Source organism: Aythya fuligula, chromosome 3, assembly GCF_009819795.1.
Source record: "Aythya fuligula isolate bAytFul2 chromosome 3, bAytFul2.pri, whole genome shotgun sequence".
Classification (NCBI taxonomy): domain Eukaryota; kingdom Metazoa; phylum Chordata; class Aves; order Anseriformes; family Anatidae; genus Aythya; species Aythya fuligula.
In genome coordinates this window covers 7,921,301-7,943,987 of record NC_045561.1, presented here as the reverse complement: position 1 = coordinate 7,943,987, position 22,687 = coordinate 7,921,301, and the positions used below count along the sequence as shown (strand labels likewise).

The 22,687-nt window shown below is 39.1% G+C and overlaps 1 protein-coding gene across 1 annotated transcript in view; it reads left to right on the top strand.

The window, feature by feature from the left end:
- The first annotated feature begins 13,834 nt into the window (after positions 1-13,834).
- SPTLC3 (serine palmitoyltransferase long chain base subunit 3) overlaps positions 13,835-22,687 on the top strand; it is an 85,449-nt gene continuing 76,596 nt past the window's right edge. The window contains exon 1 of the mRNA XM_032185306.1: positions 13,835-14,089. Coding sequence (XP_032041197.1) covers positions 13,973-14,089 — 117 coding nt within the window. The 5' untranslated portion in view covers positions 13,835-13,972. The remainder of the gene's footprint in view (positions 14,090-22,687) is intronic.

Here is a 22,687-nt window from a genome sequence, read left to right as displayed (position 1 = left end):
TAATTCTTATGCAACAGGGAGTAGCACATACTCTACTACTGATTTGTTGAAGAACTGCCTTAAATTCTATGATTCTATAAATAACATGAAGCAGAGGCAGTAAGCTAGGGCAAGTGGCACCTGGGACAGTAAAATGGCAATGGCTTGGCTTGGCTTGGTTGTCTGCACTACCAGAGCAAGACATTTGGGGAGCTAAATGGGCTGCTAGAAGCTAAGAGGGCCTGGAGCACCACAGTTGCTGTGGGAAGGAAAGAAAGGTAAGGCCACTCTCCTATTTATTTCACAGAAGTAGAATAGTGCAACCCATTCTCCAGAATGCCAGTTCTTTATCCCTGTTCCATCCCTTTCTACACACCTTTTTTTCAGTGAAAACGGATTCTAGCACCCTTCCCTGCTGAGTATTCAGTTTTGCCTGTCCTGATGAGAAATATTGAGTCATCTCTGTTCTATTTCTAGCATGTTTTCATCCACTGAAGAGATGGAAATGATATGCAAAAAAAAATGTATTAATGCTGCGCTAAATCCATGATGTCAGCTGCTGTTTGCCAGCTTAGTGAACAGCAGGTGAGGAAAGAAACTTTTAAAATAAAACACCGTCTTAGATGTCTGTTAGCTGTAGAGAAAACTCTGGTACTGAGGGACATGTACCAGTGTCAGAGCAAGCTATAGCTGATCATTTACTAGCTTGAAATTTAAGCAACATTTTATTTTATTTTTATTTTATTTTTATTTTATTTTTATTTTATTTTATTTTATTTTATTTTATTTTATTTTATTTTATTTTATTTTATTTTATTTTATTTTATTTTATTTTATTTTATTTTATTTTATTTTATTTTATTTTATTTTATTTTATTTTATTTTATTTTATTTTATTTTATTTTATTTTATTTTATTTTATTTTATTTTATTGTAAAAGTGTCACATACTGAAAAGGTTGCTTGGAGATCCAAGCTGCAAAAGATAGCTGGAGAAGTCATTTCCCAAGCTAAGGGATGAATGCACGTAGCTGGTGAGTGGAATGAGGCCTGGTTAAAAGTGCTCTAAGGCCCCACTTGTTTAGCCTTCTCCAGTGATATTATAATACGTGCTTCTTTGTTTGACACGGGGACTTGTTTCAACAGAACCATAGTGACTAGAAAACGCAACACTTGATTCCAGTTCTTTCTTGAGGTCTGTCAAACTTACCTTGCATAATGTAACAATTAAAGGTCACATGGAATATAGGAATGAATGAATGAATGAATGCCATAGGACAGAAGCTTTGTTTTTTCAGTATCCTTGTGCAACATACAAAAGGCTCCAATCATAAATTTGCTTCCTGTAAAAATGTGAACATATTTAATGAAAAAGCCATGACTGAAGTTAATATATTGAAAGAGAACTTGCTGTTTTGGAATTCCTTCAGATGATTTTATTCTCTGGTTTATGTACTGGCTTTGAGCTGAATCTTGGAGTCCTAGCTCCTGAAAAATGGCAGTATTTTTGAAACAACAGGGTTTGTTCAGCTTCCTAAAGCTTCTGTAACAAATTCATGGTGTTTCAGACTTGTGCAGTAAATCTGAAAAACGCATAACCCCAAGTCAAGAACTGAAACATATTTTTGTTGTTTTTGTTTAAATAAAGTTACAGTGCAATTAAATGCAAGGATTAAATGAATCTCTAAAACCATCTTTTGCAGAACTTTGTGGATTTAAAAGATTTTGGGATCATTTTGCAATATTGCCCCATCTACAAATTGAGACCAGTTTCTAGGATGAATTTGTAAATTCTCATTCGACTCTTATCCTCCCATCTATCCCATGATACCTCTTCAGAGCTTCATTGACTTGAGAGAAGCACAAAATTGGGAAAGGACTACAGTTAAAATAGCAACTAAGTCACAAAGCCATGGATGGAGCAAAACTCTCAAAGTTCAAAAGAATTTCTGCCAAAGTGAAAATATACCAAATTATATTTAGAAAACCTTTTGAAATTTTATAGTAGGTAAGTAAGATGAACAGTAACTTGATTTCTTCTGTCTGTTTGAAATAACTGTCAACAGTAGTAAACTATCATCAGACTGCTGAAGGACAAAATCTTAGTTTTCATAAGGCAACCTACCTACTGGCTCTTTACCATTATGATTGATAAGCAACACAGACATTTTTTCTCTCTTAACATGTATTTCCCTAAGAGAGAATGGACAGAACTGAAATAATGAATAGCAAAAATACAGGCAATAGAAACAGGAAATGAGACTAAATTTAATCCGTGTATGGAGTCACGTTTAACACAGTCTAATTCTATGCTACGTCTTGAAATGATTTGTTCAATGGCAATGGGGAAGGCAAGTAATTTATCATGTCACTAAGTTTAGTAATGCTAATAAAGAGGTGTTGGAGCATAACAACTATTTGGGTAAGTAGCTCTATTGACTTCACTAGGTCTAATCACATGAAGTGCTTCATTGAATGAGTAAGAATTGCAAAACGTAGCTATTTGTTGTTAGATCAAAAAATATATTTTGGATATTTCACAATGTTGCTTTCTTTTAAACTGGGTAGCATTACTAGTCCTCATCTGAGCCTGTATAAATCTCACACTTCTGGAAGCACTGAACAATTACATTATGAGAACAATGAACAATAACCTCTAGGCTTTGTGTGAAATCCCTTTGTAATTTCCTGCTCAGAAACTAGGCTTTGTGTGAAATCCCTTTGTAATTTCCTGCTTAGAAACTGAAATTTCATCATTAAATATATGTTAATGCTACGTCTTTTGGATGAGTTTTGTTACTAATACTGAGGAGATTTGTGTTCCTGGTCCAGTATCAGTTATCTTAAAGTTTCAGATGTTTGTAGCTAAGAATAACTTACCTAGATCGATTCGGTGATGACCCAGAGAAGGAACAGATGGCATAGAGCAGTCCTTGCTCCTTTCATTACATCAGCAACTGGAAATGATGACGATACCACACTGGCTTATTCCAAATTACGGAGACCAGTGAACAGACTAGCCTGACTGGCAGGAGATCTCGGAAAAAGAGACTCAAGTCTGCCTTGGACAGCTACAGAGGTTAAATGCCTCTGGATCACGTTGCTGATGAAAGAGGTCAGTAGAGAAATGGCCCAAGAAAGAAGTTTTGCAATCACCTTGGTGTTTGTAAAGTTCTTTCACCCTTTGGCTTGGGTGAGTTACTCTATTGACTTCACTGTGTCTAATCACGTGAAGTGCTTCATTTAAGGAGTAAGAATTGCAGATTTGACTTAATGATCATTATGATCAAGTACTAGGTAAGAATGTAGTAGTGGCATGATACTTGTATGTGGAAGAAGCTAGAGCAGAAGGATATACTAGACTTCCTGGTGCTTATTGCTGTATTTTTGCAGTAGAATTCTGGTTACTGCGATATTCTTTTTGTCTTGGTCAGGTTTTCTGTATTACTGTTGATTTTGGCTGACTATGACGTTCCAGTAAGTTTGTTTTTTTTCTTTTTGTACAGTGGGATAGAGACAGAACTGTATCCACTCTGCAATTTATGAAGTCTTAATCCTTACAAAGATATTAAATTGTCAGGTGCCGCAACATTTCTTTGGTTTATGTACAGATTCCTACGCAGATATGTGTGCCATATAAAAAAGAAATTCCAGCAATTGCCTAATGTTATGAGAAGTCACAGCTGATTGACATCTCAATACATACAGAGAACAAAATCTGGTAATGTTGCTTAAGGAACCAGGGAGACAGTATTTTCATGTGCATATGGCTTGCAACCATTTTCATTTTGTCTTATTGTACGTAATGAGAGAATAAAGAAGGGCACGATTTGTAACTAAGGAAAAACAAATTTTGTTCCAAAAGAAAGGAAACTTGTTGGGATTTTTTTTATTTGGGCCTGCAGTACAGATTGTTATAGACCACCAAATACAAATTTTTGGTATGAGTTATTTATTGGTATGAGTCTTTATGAAGTTTCTTCTGTGGCTTGGTGAACATGTTTTTTACAAGGGCATACTTACAGTTTGGAAGGAATGAAAGTATTTACAATGCTGAGATTTCAAAAAGCAAAATGAAAAGAAGCTTTAAAATGTGTAAAATTGTTTGTTTGGTAAATAAAAAGTGAATAATATTTATTTTTTTTTTTTCAGACTGGAAAGTGAGATTTGGATAAACTTCAGATCACCCGCTTTCCAAGTGTTTTACTCTTGACTGCTCTATCAGCCTTGAGGTAATTTGCCAGAAGACCACTTGCCCGATGAGTGGAAGAAGGTAAGCTCATAATTCTTGTGCTTCTAGAGGACTCTACTTCATCGTTGTATTTAGCCTAGATTGCTAACGTGAGCACTATTTAATATGCTTGCTACTAAGTGTATGAACAAATCCCCAAATATTAGAGTTTAACCCTTTACCCAACATAGTAATTTCCAATACTTTTTCCCCACAAGTACAGAAGCTTACATGTATATTGTATTTCTTCTTATTACTTGAGGAAAGTTCCATCGGCCCATCTGCAAGGATCTTAGTTTATATGAGCCACTCCCTGATCTCAATAGTTAGCAGAATTCTTTGAAAACTTAAATTCAGAAAAAATATCACTCCTGAAAATTCTAAAGTAGTGCTTGAAAAATATTGCAATAAGATCTGTGCTGCTAAGTATGATTTTGGGGGTGATGGGACTTAAATTTTGGTCAGGAGGTTCCAAGCTTTCAGTAACAAGAGAATATTAAGCGCTAATGGGTTTTGCATTAGTGCTTGAAAATGCAACCCAGTTGCATCTGAAATTTTTGGACTAAAAATCATTATTATTTTAAACATACTTTATGATATTTCCATCGTTAATGTTGGCTGTATCCAGTAATTCAATACAACCAATGGTAAAATAATTTTTAAATCAACATAACTACTGAAAATGGTAAAGCTAAGTAGGTGTTTTCAGAGGAAAGTACAAATGTACTGGATTTCCATTGATCAGGCTATGATAATGGCAGGCTTTTAATACAGAGAACAGGTGGTCTGAGATTTTGGTTTTATGTTAAAAATAATAAAAAGGGAAATAAAAGAATTTAGAAGCTTCATTTCTCAAAGGAAATATTCAAAATCTGTGGGTACGTATGAACTTTTAGAGCATATTAAAGATATTATATACTATTCATCTTATGAACACTGGAAAAAAAAAAAAAAAGAGATTATGGAAATAATGGTAACAACAGCAAAAAAGCAGAGGTCTTTATCATCAATTTTGATAGATCAAAACAGTTCAGGCAGATGTATCGCCCCAAGATTAATTGACATCCAAAATTATCCATAAGCTTCACTTGGCTACCTGGATGCCTGATGTTTTTTCTATGCAAAACTTAGTCTTCAGTATTTAAATGACCAAGTTAGTGCAGACGTAGGCTATTTAAGGTGTGCACTGCTGATTATAAACTGAAAAACTGGGTGTACTTTATAAATTTTATCTAAACTCTGTCTTGAATGGTAGGTTTAATCATTGATGGTGCTGGAATAGAAATTGAACATTTTAAATGTATGATTTCTTTATCAATTCAAGAACAACATCCAAAATGATGTGCACATGCTAATACATGAAATTTAGGTCTGGTTATAGTGTGCCTGTTTGTCATCTTTTACTGATCTACAATAAATCATCTATGGATTTATTAATCTCTTTTTTCACAAGTCCACTACATTAGTAGTTAGAAATTGAATATGTTGGCCATGACTGGCAATTTATTTACACTGCTGTAACTCCACTGATATGTAGCAACTTATCAAATAATGTATTACTACAGTGCAAGAGAAGAATGAGATTTTTAACCCTAACTGAAGAAGGAATCACATCTGAAAGTAACAAGAAATATGCTGAATTTATCTAACAGTTATGCATTAAGTGGTAAAATTAAAAAAAAAAAGAGAGAGAGACAGTACACCTAAGCAAAGATCTAGCCATCCAACAATAAGGTGATCTGACATCTGGACATATAATAGTGTTCTGCATAACTCATGTGCATAAAACAGCTGGAATTAGTTCATGTATCACCATTTTACCCCACTGTATACTAAGGTTTCAGCACATCTCCCTGTAGCAACTGGAACATTCAATCAAGTGTGGGTTTTACAGAATGCAATATTAAAATGAGAAATACTATGTATAACATGTTTACTTTGGGATTTTTAGGTATGTCCATTGCAACTTGGGAGTACTTGGGTCATCAGAGTGATGGTCTGGCAATCCATGAGGTAATGTTTGCTTTAAATTAACTTAATTAGTACATACAGCTAGCATAATTCTGGTTGCACTGATATCAACAGCAAAAATCCCAGCTGCAGTCTATTCTGTTTTCCAATTAAAGGTAATTTTTAGTGTTACATAAGCACGTGGAGGTGTGATTGGATCTCCACTATGTTCCATATGTAAAATGGTCTGGAGAGCCTACAACAAATTTGAAACATAAGACATAGAGCTGGTGGGAAGCCAAATTCAGAATATGTTCTGCGCCAGGGGTGTGCAAAGAGCATAAACAGAGCATCTGCTCTAGTCAGCAATGTTTGAGCTTCCCTTTGAAAACAAGTACTTTCGTGTAGGTGCGAAAAACTTTTCCTCCTTTCTCCTCAAAGTGCGCAGTTGCTAGAAACGTATCTTCATTTATTAGCACTTCATCACTTTCAAAAGCAGTTTTTGAAAAATTCTTCAGTTTCATTGCCCCTTCAGTTTCTGAGATAAGAAGGATCGTTTGGTTTTAAAATGTTTTCTGATCCCTTCATGAACCTGGTTAGTGTAATCAAGCTGTTAAACTGAATTCATCCTTGTCTTCATAGGAGTTATAGTCTTAAAGAAAAGTTTTTGAAAGCTTATGAAACTGCCAGTTTGTGTGGTCTAACAAGTGTTCACACAGGGTGCCTAGTTCTCCACATTGTTTCAATGGGTGTATTGGTTTATAACTGTGTACTGTAGATTTCCAGCTCGGATCAGTTCAGTAACTTTACTTACATCAAAGGAAACCCTTGATTCCCAATAAATACTTGTATGTATCATTGCTTTACTGCCAGCCTGCGATCATAACTGGAACTCTCTTCCCTTACTCATTCTCATGCAAACATTTTTTATTATCAACATCTAGTAAGAATTCTCAGAATTTTCTGTGGTTACTCTGCCGTGTTTTTTTTTTTTTTTTTTTCCTGAAGATTTTGCAGGCAGGCAGAATGGATGAAGGCCAAAAGCTCTTTGTGCTTTACTGAGAGCTTATCCACAAAAATCTGTTGAAAGGAAGAGAAGATAGAAATAATAGATTGTGATAATAAAACAGCACAGATGAAATTCAGATAGTGTAAAAGATCAAGTCCCTGCCTGCTCCATGCTGTTTCCCAAGAGCTTCCCTTGAGCCATCCAGCAAAGAATTGGAGAGGATTAATGAGGTGTGTCTAATTATAAAGGTGATATCTGTTCTGGACTGCCCAGAGCTGTTTTGGGGGTTTAAAGATATTATTTTTAAAATTTTCCTTTTAGAGAGAGGGAATCAGATGGGAGGGAAAGAATACAAAAGAGTAGTTCAGTTGGAAGAGGCCCTTGAAGATCCTCTAGTCCAGATAAAGAGGAGGAAGAAAATGCTGACTGCTTGGGAAAAAAAAAAAAAAAAAAAAAAAAAAAAAGAGGAATCTCCTATTTGCTTTGTGGAAGTCCTTTCTACATGCACTTGTGTGCATGTGACTTCCCACAGAATTATGTTATTGTGCCACTTCTCAATCTATGAGCCTGAAAGCAGGTTAGTAACGGTCCACCTCTGCAATAAAAATCAACATATCTTTCTGGGCTGTCACTATACTAAATAACAAAAAATTTGCAAGGGCCCATTTGGGAAAAAAGAAAAGAAAGTCAATTAAAACCTTTTCCTTCCCAGCCTCCTTTGCCAGAGTTGAAAAATTAAAGTTGCAGGGTTGTAGAAACCTCATGAATGAAATTCACAGTTGCAGCATAAGGAATGAAATTAAATATTCAGTCTTTGGTACAGCCTTCAAGTTTGTGGATCTCTGCATAAGGACTGTAAGTTTTCACAATACACTTTCTTTCATTAGGTACATATATCCATGATCCCTAAGAAGTTCTTGTACCCTAGTAGCCCACAGGTGAGAGTGAAATTGCTAAAAATGTCTCTTAGGGAAAACCAATGCTGTTCAGAAGCCTGGAGTCATGTTTCCAGCTATGAAGTAACATTTCTCTATGCATTAACCCTTAGAGAGGCCCCCACTCCCCTAAGGATTGAGCTGCAGTCTGAGGTGAGAAGGACAAACTTCTGCCCCCAGAATGGCAACCTCCACGTCCCTTAGAACAGGAGCAATGTTGAGGAACCTGTCAAGACTTGGTATGCACATGGAGGGCAAAAGTTAAATAAAGATGTTTACATAAACAGGAAAAAATGTTCTTCTATCCACACAATAGTCGTTTATTTGTATATGCTGACAGGATAAAGCTGCTAAACCACTGTTCTTGCTTCACCCAGGGAAGTTTTTATAACATACCTTTGGTTTTTTGGCTTCCCAGCCCTTAGTCATGCTTCCACTGGCCTTTTAGACAGGCCTGGAACAGCCTCATCTCCTCTCAGTCTTGAGCTTGGCTCAGCCTGACTTCAGATCCTGACTCCCAGCCAGGGATAGCTCAGCTTTCACAGCTGGACATGGCTTTGTGCTCCAGTGCCCACAGCGCTGGCTGTGCTTTTATAGTCAGAGCACAAACATTTTGTGGTGAATTCAGGGAATTTTATTTTTTAAGTGATGCAGGATTACCTTGTTTGTAGGAGCTTCCTGCTCTGGAGATCTCACAGCCTGTCTTCTGGAATTTCATATAAACCAGCTAAGCTGTAAAACATGCAATTTTTTCCCTGTGGTTGATCTTCCCAAGCAGCCTCCCACTTAGGTAGTCTATGCTACTCCAACCCACCCTTGCCCTTTTGCCCCTGCCTGATATTTCAAGCTGCCAGTAACAATTCCGTCTGAATTGCATGCAGAGAGCATGTCCCAGCCCTCTCAAATGCTTTGGGAGAGGATCTCTTAAAGCTGGTGGAGCTGCATCATCTCTGCAGGACTCTGGAAGATGGCAGTCCTGCAGCTGATCCAGCCCAGCCTGCATACAGCTGGCCTCCAGGTTGAGCAAGGCTGGGTGGGAGTGTTGCCGTAGCAGAGCCCTGCCTGTTGTACCACGTCCTCTCTGTTGCACTGCTGCTTGGGTGCATCTGCCTATGCCATGGGTCTTTGTTCTAAGATGCTCTGGGATTATTTCCTGACCAAATTTTGTATATCCTTCAGGGGGCAGTTGTGCAAGGGCACTTGAGCTGATCCATCAGCAGTTGTGTGCAGTTTTACACCCAGGTTTAGGGTAACATCTCTACCCTTTCCCACAGATGTGTTGGCTAGACAAGGTTTAAAGCAGCAAACATGGAGTAGGGGTTCTTCGATGTGAAAGTTCAGGAGGTTTAGCCTATACCCAGTGCTGGGGAAGTCTGGATGAATCTGGAAAGACACCCAAGAAGATGACTGACCAGCAGATACATGATACTTGCTATTGCTTATTTTGCTTTGTTGCTATAATTCCCCTCTGTCCATTTATTTCAGCCTCACTGATGACTACATGATGACTTTATGATCATGTCTGAGGCAGAAAATGTCTCAGATATCCACATCTCCACAGGTACCAAACATACTGGGATCCTAATCAGAGAGTAAGTCTTCAGTGGTGCTCAGAATTAATAATATGGACTTCTGTTGTAAGAGAAGTGATCAGGAGAGCAGGAGGACTTCTTAGCTCTGTTCTCCACCACTGGGACATGCTCTGCTGCTAATTTAATTATTACGAAAACTATGGCATTTAGCAAATTGAATTGGGTGTTCCAGTTTTTTCAGTCCCTGTTTGCCATTGGTATCTGCCCTGCACAAATAAGCATAAAGCTAGCAGGTGCCTCTGCATAGGTCCTTACTGCTTCTTGTGGCATGTAAATTTGCACCTGTCATGAACTGAAATGATGAGGATCTTGCAGATAGATTGCAAGACCATTTCACAACTATATCATAACTAACTGTTCTCTGGGATAAACAGGAATCCTGTGGAAATCATTCTGGATTACAACATTACAGTTTGCTGGGGATCAGCTCTCACACTTTCTTGCAACACTGCACTTTTGTAATGGCAGATAATCCAGTAGTGCTATTACAGCTGGGGACCCTGTGGCTGCTCTCATGACACCAAATGGTTGGTCTGAGCCAAAACTCTATTGGAAGGTTGAATATTTGTGTCCCCATTTCTTAAATGTATCAGCAGAGGTCAACCGTCTTACCCATCCTGTGTAACAATGGTAGTGCACGACAGAAACGTTTTCCTACAGAACCGAGAGACTGCTTAGACAGAGCCCTGCCCTGTCATTTCTCTCCTCTTTGCTCTTAAACCTTGGCTAAATAACTGCATCTATCTTACTTTTAGTACCATGCTCCTCTGCAATTCATCTCCAAGCATTTTGCAAAGGCTTTTTATCCTCATTTCAAGAGGTGAGTCAGCCAAAACCCAGTGGTGTATGATAACGATAAAGCAAGGAGTAATACCTAGACCCTGGGAAATGACTGGTGGCTTTCCTACAGATTTACTGTGATTGTAGCCACATCTTATAAACTTTACTAACATCTCTCCGGAACATGGTATGTGGTCTGCTAATAACCTTAGGAATTCTCCACCTTCTTACCGGTGTACAAAAATCAACTTTGTTCCTTATGACTAGTGCCCAAACTACTGAAGTGAAGCACATGTATGATTTTAATAGGGTTGGGGTCCCCTGCTCTTAAAACACACACAGTTCTTTTACAGTCAGCATAATAAGTTTTTCCTCCCATTTTCCAGAATGGTAAAAAGAGAAAGTGTATTTCTGTTTGTGGTTTTGGTGTTGTACAGCCCACAATTATTGGGTCTCTCCTCCAGTGCCCATGCAGGGTAGACCCTCATGCATTTAAATAATTGATTTGTATGCAGATAATAGGTAGCATGATAGATATGGATGTAAAAGCCTGAATAACAGATGGCTTTGAGTAAGATGGGGCTCTAAAGGGCACAATTCAACATTTTCTTCTCCAGGAGCAATACCACATCCTGTTTACAGATTATCTATGTTTATCTGGCCAGACACAGATGCTATAAATCATTTGCTCCAAATGGAGTCAGGGCAGGAATTTTACTCATCCCCTAGTGGTGCTTGTTTTGTGAGCTTTGGCTTTTAGGGTATGGTTAAAAGAAAACCAAAAGGACAGATGTTCTCTGGGGTTTTTAAAACTGCTTATTTAAATTTGAATTTAAATGTAATCCCCTCTTTTTAGTGCTGCTTGTTTGTGATCTTAAATGTGTTAGACATATTGAAAACTAAGGTTAATATAACATTTTATTCCTGTAAGGGCAGTGTGATTTCATGGGCCTTGAAGCAGATAACAAGTATAGACTGTGACAGTCTGGGACTAGAGAGAGAATTTGCATCATCTGAACTGTTATCTAATCAGAGATTCCCCTCACCCACAAACCTGAATGAAAAAAAATGTAATGCATACATGAGATGTTAATTATATTCCTTTGTGCCCTGGAAGCTACTCAGTCTCCTGGGAAGTGTACCTGGCAGAGGTGTTAGCTGAGTCACTGGAAGCTGCCGAGAGGAAGAACCACTACTGTAGTAAGTTTTCTTGTTTTATCTTTATCACAGCGCAGTCAAGATGATCAGTAAATGACTGAGCAAATTGAATGTTTTGTCATGAAAGACAAAAAAAAGAAATAATGATTTCCAGAAGAATGCTTCTTGGTGGGCATGGGTTGTCAGGTGCAGAGAATATTCTCCTACATCACCTCGTTTGATTTATCAGGGTCTCATAAGTGATAGATACACAGAAAAGTGTTACTTTGACTGTTCATTCCACCTACTTCTGCATTGTCCTCATCTCAGTCTTTTCCTTGCAAACTCCTGGACAATAATTATGACTAGCAATAGATCTTCTCACTACGTATTCACAATTCATCTATGACTGAGTTATACTCACCAATACATTACTGAAGCCTACAAAAGATTGATTCATACAGAAATGAGGCATTCTTCCCTAGGAAAAACACCAAAAAAGAACAAAAACTAGGAAATCCGAGTTCTGGTGCTGAATCTGGTGTAACTGTGAAGTTACATAACTATGAAAACATGTCGGTGTTTTACTCTTGCTGTGTCAGTTTTAGTCAGATAGGGAGATGTTGCTTTGGGGTTGTTGGTTGTTTTTTGGTTTTTGTGTTGTTTTTTGTTGTTTTTGTTTTGTTTTTATTTTTTTGACCAAAACTGTTACTGTCTTATTAATTTGAATATGTAGGTAAAAGGTTTCTTTCCAAGGATATCAAAATCAAACCTTATTAAGGATGGGTTTCTTCTTTGGTGGTTCTACTCTGTAGTGTATTATGGATTTTTTCTACAGATCTTACTGGAAGTCTCTGCAAACAACCAAGTGGTATGAAATGAATCGAAATGCAGAAGGAAAAACACACATATGTTTCTTTTAAATACAGTTCATTTCAGGTCTCCCTTGTGTTTGTAAACTTTTGGTCCCTACCTATTAAAGGCATCCCACTTTGCAAATCACTTTAAAAGAGAAAATACATTTTAGCAATTCAGTAGGTGGCTAAGAAGTTTTCAAAATCAATATAATGTGTTTTTCTTATGTATTTTCATAGTAGCTCATTTAACATTTAATCTCCTCCATTCCATATATTCCAGTTGTAGGCTGCATTTTCTGTATATTGCTACTTTTCATTGGCAAGATGAAATCATTATTTTTTCTAATTAAAATACTCAAAGACTTTTACTTTCCCAGCCTTTCATCCTTACTGCTTTCCAAAATGGATAGTATAATACAGCTTTCCTTTAATGTGTCTCTACACTAATTTTAATCATTTTGGGAAGAAGAAATTCCATCACGTGTGGCCAAGAACGTATACACTATTATGTTTTTCAACTAAAATCTAAAACACAAGTGTTCTGTCCAGAAAAGAAGATATATGTGCAAGTATTTCCATAGTCAATTAACTCTTCTAAGCAGAATATATGTTTGCTTTTTAGTTTCACATTTGATCGAAGTCTAGCTGGTTTATACCCCCATTTAATCAACTTTATAAAAGCCCGTTTCTCGTTGATGAAAATATCATGCAATTTAACCCATTATTAGCCAAGGTGAGTTTTAAAGGGACAGTTCACTCTGGTAAGCACCCACGTGCATGTGTCAGTAGGATGGGGCCAAATATATACTTTCTGGTTATAGGTAAATATTTCATTTTAATACTAGAATGCTTTCCAGTTCTTTAAGGGGAGGGGAGTTAATGTTGCATCTACCACTGCCTATATAAAAAGAGATTTAAAAAAATGAAAATGTTCTGTTTTACTCAGCAAAATCCTTTCTTCAGCCAGTATACTCTTCATAAAATGGAGCATGTAATTTTAAAGATTACTTTATTCAAGTTTTCAAAACATTTTATTACTCTCCTCTAAATGGAGTAAAATAGCTCCACATGGAATGTAATTGAGAGAAAAAAAATGTAATGCTCCTCCCTGGGAGGTATTTAAGAGGTAATGTATCTTTAAGTGTCTCCGCCTCTGAATCCACCCACTTCTTGATAGCTGCAGCAGTCTTGTTGACTCATAAAAGCTGTGTTCATACAATAGCCAGCAATGAGCAGTATTTTTCAGAGATTTTAAGAGCACACCTCCTGCTATGTATTTCGCATTCTAGTTTGCTGGGGCTGAAGGTGTATGAAAGAAACAGTTTTAAGTTTCTTAGATATTGCAAAAGATAGTTCCTCCTCTCATCCTGGAAAATCCTGACAGACCAGTTGGATACCTTTCAGGCCTTAACTAAGAAGTTTATCTGCTCATCCCACTGTCTTTTTTACTGTAGAAAGACCTGAGACACCCTTACGAACTGAGAATCTGACTAATTTAAACAGATGGCTAATCCCAGTGCTGTCTGCAATGGACATCTACATCATCATCATCATCAGAAACAGAATAACCTCTTAAAAAGTGGAGTCTGTAAGAAAAATGGAATTACCAAAGGAATGAAGGTAAGGCTTAATTGTTTACCACAATTGTCTCAATAGTGAAAACAAATAGTTGCAACATTGCTTATTAAGCTAGTTTTACAAAGGTCTCAGTCTTCATTGAACAGGTGGTATGGCATTGGCTTGTGTGTTAAGTTTTATAATCTCAGAATGTGCTGCTGCATTGTTTTCTGTCATCCTAAACTGCAGTAAGAGTTGTGGATGCTCGCGAACATACTGTTTGTATACTAACGAGGCTCTAGTTCATATCAAGCTCAGCAAACGCATGCACCTTGAAGGACAGTAGTTTCCTTTTAAAGCTTAACCAACTGTGGAGTTGACTCTGTGTTGTATGAATCACTGGTGGAAAGCAGTTTTATCAACCTGAAGTGTGTGTGGAGTGAGTTTCAATGTATGATTTATTGCTGTACAAATATAACAACAACAACAACAACAACAAAACGTAGGCAGGAGAAGCTGTCTTTTCCTGATGCTTACATTAGTGCAAGGTTAGCTTGATACCTACTTCACTGATGCCTGCTTTCCAGCCTTGAACAGCTTAAAATCCACGTCAGTTTACTTACCATTTTCTCAAGCTGTTCTCTGTCAAACCAACACTTCTCATTTATGTGAACATTTTGTAAAGTAGTTGAAGTGCAGCATGCCAAAGAACAAACCACAAAACCAAAGGTGTTCTTTTGCCAGAAGAGACGAAGTCTTAAATGTTGTCTGTCTGCAATACCTGTTCTGCTTGGGAACGTACTGTCTGTCTTAAAGTATCCTAATTCTGGATCTTAGTGTGGTCATTAGTAGAACCTCTTATAGTGACTAGGAGAAGGCTGGCTTTACAGCATGGTGCCATGGTGAGAGGGGGATGGAGAAGTTGCTTCAGGAGCCTAAGTTCTCACCTGACTGTGTCTCTTTGGAGCCTGTTGAAAGCTTTAGACAAGCATGGCAAGGGCTCCACTGCTTTACAAGTAAACTGCTATCTTAAATCTTTTTTAAATGGAGCTGTCATGCACCTAGCACTCTAATGAAGGCACGCCCAGTGTCAAGCTTAATGATTGTCTGGCTTTAGGTGTCTCCCTTGGTATGGGTGTTTCCTGATCGCTGGCTTGCGTAGGATGAGGAGAGCACAAAAGCTTGTGCAATGACTGAAAAGGCCTTTCCTGAGATTTGCTTCCAGAAACCTAATTTAGCATCCTTTAATATATTACATGCATTTCCTCATCATTTTATATATGAACTATTTGCCACTATGGTATCTGAAATCTTTTCTTTTGGATTGAATAGCAAATTTCAAGGACTAAACCTTGCCACTTGTTCGTTGCTAACTTGCTACAAATGAGCAGTTTTCAAGCAGTAAGCTCCCAGGAGAGTATTAATTAGAATTTCCTTTCTAAATCAGAAAGATATGGCCAGAGAAGTGAAGTAGAATATTACTAAAGGTAAGCAAAAGGGTAGCAAAGGCTGGGCTGAAAGGGATGGTAAAGAAATGAAGTGTTAGTAGAGATAGTGCCCATAGCACTTCACTAATCCAGCAGCTATGCAGTTGGAGGAGAAAGGGAGAGAAGTACTGAACCATTGGTAAATACTTTTTGTGGCTGAGGAAGAGTTGAGGATGTAAAGCCTTAGAAAGTTCAGGAGGGTTATCAAAGACAGATTTGGGAAATCCGGGTCTGGCACTGTGTTATGAATTACATGCCATTTCCCCTGTCTTCCTGCTTCAAATGCAGGTTGAGAAAGAAGGAAACAATAACAGACAAGAGCTCTGTACGAAACAGGAATCTCATTCCCGGTAGGAATCTCCCCATTCCTGTCTGGTCTGTTTCCCCACCCCAGCTGCCTCACCCTGTACAGTACTTATGCTTTATCCTATTTTGCAGGAATAGATATTGTTCCTTTCTACCTGGTCTGTTTACATGGCTTACTGCTGTAGGTGTGCAACATCACCCAGTCTTATACTCACAACACCTTGCTGAGGTGTGCTCCCACCTTTTACAGCTGGGATCTGAAGAGCAAGGAAAATGGCAGCTGGGTGCACAAGGAAACCTGTGCAGGAACCAGACACAAGTTCAGCATGATTCCAGTCGTCATCCTTTTCTCCTCTTTTGTCCTTTCTCCATATTGCCCTGATGTCCCTAATATTGTGTCATGTGCTCACACGCATGTATATATCAGTGGTCTCTTCAGCAGATTGATTCATAATTAAGCACCTTACATAGGAGAGGAAATAGTGCTAGAATGTTCAGGATGTGGCTGATGATACTGCTTCTAGTACCTGAGACTTGTGGCAGTTCTGAGGTCTTGAGCTTTATAACAGCTGTGTTACTTGCAAGGACAGAGCGATGCTCTGGTTTGAGAGAGAGAGCTGATGTTGCTGAGGCTGCAGTAAGGGCACAGCACGGTGAAGGTTTCTAAGCCAGGAATATGTAGCAATATCTGCACACAATTGGCTGATTGGAACATCAGGCTTTGCAAAACTCAGCTCCATAAACCTCTTTTCTAAGAAGCCCACAGGAAGCACTGCCTTTGGAAGCACTGCCTTTGAAAACACTGGTTCAGGAACAACGTATTTTGCATCTTTATGATGTAAGAACGTTTGTGTGTGTATGTGCGTGACAAGAGAGAGAGAAACAATTCTAATAAAGCAAAGCCTCCTGTTTTCTGAACTAAAGATTTTGTTTAACGGGTTGGGGAGGGTAATTAGGGATGATCAAATGCAGGGGAGCAGGAAGGGAGGCTCTCTTCACTTCTAGCAGTCTGTGGCACACCAAGGGCAGGAAAGGAGGTAGCTAAGCAATAAAGAAGCAGTGAAGCATCCTGCCAGAAGAGATGCTGTTGCTTCTGGCAAAGAGATATGCTTTGCCATGGTGGAGAGGGGACTGTTCATTTGAATAACTTCTGTGATTATTTGAAGTCTAACTCTCTTGGAAGCTGGACCACAGTTAGACCTTAGCTTTGGGAGGTGGGTCATGGGCCATCTCTTCCATTTAATTACTGCTTGTAACATAGGCATATGCTTCATATTCTTCCAGAACTTAAAACCTGGACTGATCTTCATGTAAGGCGCATTTCAATAGTTAACCTATTTTGTTATCTAACTGCAGTAGACAGGAGAAGGTATTTTCCTAGCTGTGGTTTCTTTTGCTATGTACTGCCGCTGGTTGGGTGTCACCTGTAGGGGACATTGTATTTTAAATCAATAGGTGTTTTTCCCATGGGAACAATATTTTTTCCTGTGGTAAACATTCAACGATTTTATTTCTTTGATGGATCACTTCATTGGATGCCTTAGAAAGCCTCCAAGACAATATCAATCTATTCATGAATTCGTTTTTTCTTGCCTACACTATAATGGCAGTAGCTTGGAAGATACTTGCAGTGAACAGACTATAGCCTTTTCCAGGAGTTCCAAACTTTTTTCTGAAAAAGAAAAGAACATGGAAGGATACCAGACTCAGTAACCTCTGTCTTGCTTTTTTGATGGTCAGAAGACATGATGACCTCTGGCTTTGGGGGCCCTAAAATTCAGAAGCTGATTGTATTTGCCTTCTGTCCTCCAACATCTGGTCCTCCTCCTAACTTTTCTACTCTGCTATTGATTCAATACTCCAGCAGCCACCTTCCGTCCCTTCCATGCTTTTTCTTACCCTGCTTTTCTTCCTCTCTTTTCTGCACTACAGCATCACTGCCAAATGAAGATTTTAAAGAAAACATTAAAAAAAAAAAAAAAAAAAGTTATGAAAAGAATATGCCATGCAGCTGGTCTCACTGGATTCATTTTCTTGTATGTTGTAAATGCCTTCTCGAATTGCTTTGTGCTGTGTCTTCTCACACATTTACTTCATGTGCTTTTGCAGTAATTAGTGTAACTGGGGCATTCTGGATGCAAGCTCAATATAAATGTTAATGAGTCCTGTGAGGAAAAAAAATAAGCTAATTCCTGCAATTAGGGTGATGTGATAAGGCTATTAATAAGAGAAGAGAACGGAGGGAGTGCTTAAGGCTGATCAGACTACAGTTTTTCCAAGTTTGTAACCTCATCTGTGCAACAGTAATGATCATAATAACATTTTTTTTCCTCCAAAATATCTTTTGTTGTTGTTGTTGCTTTGTATAAAAAAAAAAAGTGAAAACTGACATTGTTGGCCCCAGCATGGTTCATTTCCAACACCTAAGCCTTTTGGACCTGTTCAATTATGCATGTTTTAGTGGAAAGTGGAATACCCATATGAGTTTTATAGCTGTAGTGACAGCAGGAAAGTATTAAGAGTTGGTTTCCAGTCTGCATTCCCTACCGATTACTTTACCTGTTGCTTCAGCTGCAGCATAGACATGATCTCCTCATCCTCAGTTCCTGCCTTCTTCTCTCCTCAGTTTCGGGCCCCGGAAATTTGTTGCTTTGTACCAGCACTCTCAGCTATTAATCACAGGTCTCAGATCCACACCCTTGTTTCTGTCATTTGCCCTGCTATGTGATGAGCTCAATGCATTGGAAGCAGGAAATGTCGAAGGCTACCTTCAGCAAACTGAGATGTGACTAGAGTGTGGGCACATGTAACAGTCAAGGACTCGTGTAGCAATGTTTAAAGTATGTTACATGAGATTTTACATACAAGACTGGAGATTGTTTGCATAGTACACTAAGTTTCCAGTAACACTGTAGTCCCACTTCTGTTAATGGCTGGAAATCTCTAAATTCAAGTAATTAATTTTTGGTGGTGATTGGGAATAGCAAGCATGGATTTACCAAAGGTAAATGATGTTTGACTGACTGTCTTCTATGATGAAGTGACTAGCCAAAACAGCATGTAAATATTTGCTTTGGATTGACGGGCCTAGCAAACAGAAAAGCAGATGATAATTCGGGGGGACAAAGGAACTCAAGAAAGATGTCGGGTGTTTCAGTACAACCTCCTCCTAGCACAAGAACAGTTCATCGCTGTATTCGTGAAAACAAGTAAAACATTAGGAGGCTGGCTTAGTTAACCAGGTAACCCATGATTGACCTCCAGTGCAGCCAGGCAGTATAATAAGAGGTGGAAACAGGAATGGGCTACAAAAAAAAGTACGTAGGAGTGGTGTTAGGAAAGCCAAAGCCCACCTAGAGTTGACATTTACAAAGGATATCAAGGGGAGCAAGAAGAGCTCTTACTGCTATATTACTAGTAAATGAATTAACACAGAAAATAAGGCTAGTTTCTGAATGGGGTGGGTGACTTAGTGATGGCAGACACAGGTAAAGCTGAGGTACTTCATGCTGGTTTTGCCTCAGTTTTCACTAATAAATTCTCCTCTGTTGCCTCAAACCACCAGATTTGAGGAGGAGAGGAACTACCAGTAGTGGAAGAAGTTTTAGTCATGGATCTCTTGAGAAATTTCAAACCTAATAAGTGAATGGGACCAGAAGGGGTGCATCCAAGTATGCTGGCTAATGTCATAGCGAGATCTCACCCTATCCATGACCTTCCAAAGATGGTATCAAAGAAGATCCCTAATAACTTTAGACAGGCAAATGTTGCACCTCTCTTCAAGATGTATATAACTTCTAGCAAAGATCATTACTGAAAGCATAAAGGTGGTGGTGATTGGGAATAGGAAGCATGGATTTGCCAGAGGTAAATGATGTTTGACTGATTGTCTTCTACGATGAAGTGAACACATCTGTGAATGAGAGCAGTGATGGGTGTCACCTACCTTGTCTTTATCAATGCAGTCCTTGTATGCTAGTTGGGACATTACGGTCTTGATGGGTAGAGTAGTGTATGGGTTAATAACTGACTGGATCACTGGGCTCCAAGGGTAGTGGTTAGTGGTGCATGATTTGCCTGGAGGCTCGTTACAAGCAGAGTTCTCAGGGGTCTGTCCTGGGATTTTTCCTGTTTAATGATTTTATCAACAAAATGGAGAAAGCAGACAGAACGCCTGCTCGCCAGTTTTGGCGACAACATCAGACAACATGCTCAAGAACAGGGCCATCATTTAGAGAGATCTAGACAGGCTGGAGGAATGTATCAGCAGAAGCATCATGTAAGTCAACAAGCACAAATGCAAAGCTGCAATACATTGGTACAGGCTGGGGACTGACCGACTTGGGAGCAGTTTTGCCAAGAAAGTCTGTGAGTCTTGGCAGACAGCCCACTACATATGAAACAGCAGTGCAGCCTGGCAGGGAGGAAGACTGTCGGTATCCTGGGCTATATTAAAAGGAGCATAGCCAGTGTATTGATCCACTCTTACCTGGCACTTTTCACATGACAATCTAGGATGCTGCACTCAGCTTTGGGTCCACCAATACAAGAAGCTGGAGTTACTCCTGTAGTATAAGGAGGCAGCATTTCTCTGACACTATAGTGATGGACAGAATGATGATGATGATAAAAAAGTCCCGTGGGGCTCCTGCAGGTAATTAATTACCTGGTAAGATAGTTGTATGTGCCATTCAGGCTTCCACATTCTGGAAAATCACTCTTCACTGTCAAATGTCAGAGGGGCTGCCAGCGTTAAAAAACAACAAGGAAATCTCATTCAGTTTCACTAGTCCTATGAACAAAGCTAGTGGAATTTGTCTCCATCTTTTAGCAATTTATGATCAAATGGAGGTTTTTCAGAGGGTGAAGATTCAGCCAGCTTTGGTAATGATTTCAAAAGAACAGCCAAAGGATTAACCCTCCTGCAGAATTTCAAGTCCTTCCTTCAAAGAATGAATACATTGAACTTGCTCAGTAAAAATATAGTGTGCAATTTTTAGTTGAACTGAAAGAAAATGTGGGTGTGTTTTGTTTGTTTGCTGGGCTTCCCCAATCCTTATTGCTTTAACCAAGCTTTAAAAAATAAATCTGAGGCAGACACTTGGTCTGCAACGTGTCATCCAGAAGGGCTAAAATCTGGGAAATCACTTGCAACCATTACTGTGTATGTACCTGTACTGCACGGCCTGTGAGTGCTTCCAAGCTCCTGAGTTTTGCTTTGACACTGGTGTGAACAGGAGACCAGAACTCCAGAAGGTGCCACAGCACATGCTGGTGCTTCTCTGGACAGTGACTATGTGCCCCGTTACCTTCATATTGCACAAAAACTGTATTACCCCTATCTCCTAGATGGCTGTGGTACACTCATTACAAAAAGCACTGCTGTGCATTCTGTGCTTTTTTGCTGTATTCTCCTGGAGCTCCTTTCTCACTAACTATGTATTAAACTCCCAGATCAGGATTATATTTTCTCCTTGGGTAAAAGACCGCTTTTTTCACAGCAGCTTGTTATTGCTCAGTAGAGGTAACGAGTAAAAAGAAGGCCATGAAGTGGCTAGTCCCATTGCCTGCATACTAATGCCCCTCCAGCGTGAGAATTAATTACCTTTGCAAGTTGTAAGTAGCAGTCTGGCTTTCAGAAACAAGCAAGGTAATACACGTTTTCTACCTGCTGTGTCGGCGAGGGATGTAGCTGGCTGCCTTCCATTGCAGGAGCAAGTTCATGAATATAATGGGCACAATGATAAGGTAATGGTTGCTTAGGGACTGTTCTAGGTGTCTGTAAAACCTGACTTTAGCCAGAATAATGGTTAACATCATGTTGTTTCTCACAGCTTGCTGCTTGCAAGTGTGCAGTGGTGATTCAAATCCTGGTTTATTGTGTACTAGACACTATAAAGAGCCCTTAATTTATCACTGTACACGGGTCTGTTTCTGCTGCCAACAGAATTATGAACTCTCTCAAGGATTATTATTTTTTAATTTCTTTTTGAAGAAAATTAACATTTGTTGTGGCTAAGACTGTGGCACCGAGCAGCAAAACAGGAAATTAAATTTCCTTACAATGACCATTGGCTCAGCCAGAGAATTCCTGCCATTCCTGGCAGCTAACTTTTCCACAGAAAACACTTTCTGAAAGCAACCAAGCCAGAAGTTTTGTGAGGCCATTGTCTGAGAGAGCTGTCATTGTGGGATGGATGTTGAATTGGGAAGAAAAACAGAGCGTAAGGAGCAGAGCAGGCAGGAATAAACAGTTTTCTGGGCCAGACCAGAGTACCAAGGGGGTTTCACACTTTGGGATGCATTAATTCAGCCAGATAGCTAGAGCAACAAGATGCCTTCGGTATGAAACTGTGAGGTGAGCAGCTGAATTCCCAGGGCAGCAATCATCGACGTACACCCATGTTTTCAGCACCAAGGTAATGCTTAACCTGTTCGGGCCAGGTGACTTTCTCCCTTCCCTGTTTCTACAAAGGGGCCCAACACCAGTTTGAGAGGGACCCATGTCTGCCTTCAGTCTGAGGAAGAAGATGCTCCTGCTGCAATTGATCTGAGACTGAAAGCTTTTTGAATTCCTGGGAGATCATCTGGTGTAGATGTAATGCAGCAAAGATTTGTCTGTTCTGATCATCTCAGTCTTTTTGGAAATCATTCAGCTGTATCCTTTTTTTTCGCTCCTTCAGCCAAGCACAGCCTTTGGCATCTGCTATGCTATTTCCCCCTCTTCCATAAAAATCTATTTCCACCCCACTCAGCCTACCAAGAATCGAGGATTTATCGACTGAGCAACAGGAATATGGAAAGGGATATCTGCGGTGGGAAGCTGAGACCTGCAGTCACATCACGCTGCGCTCTGCTTCCTCCAGGA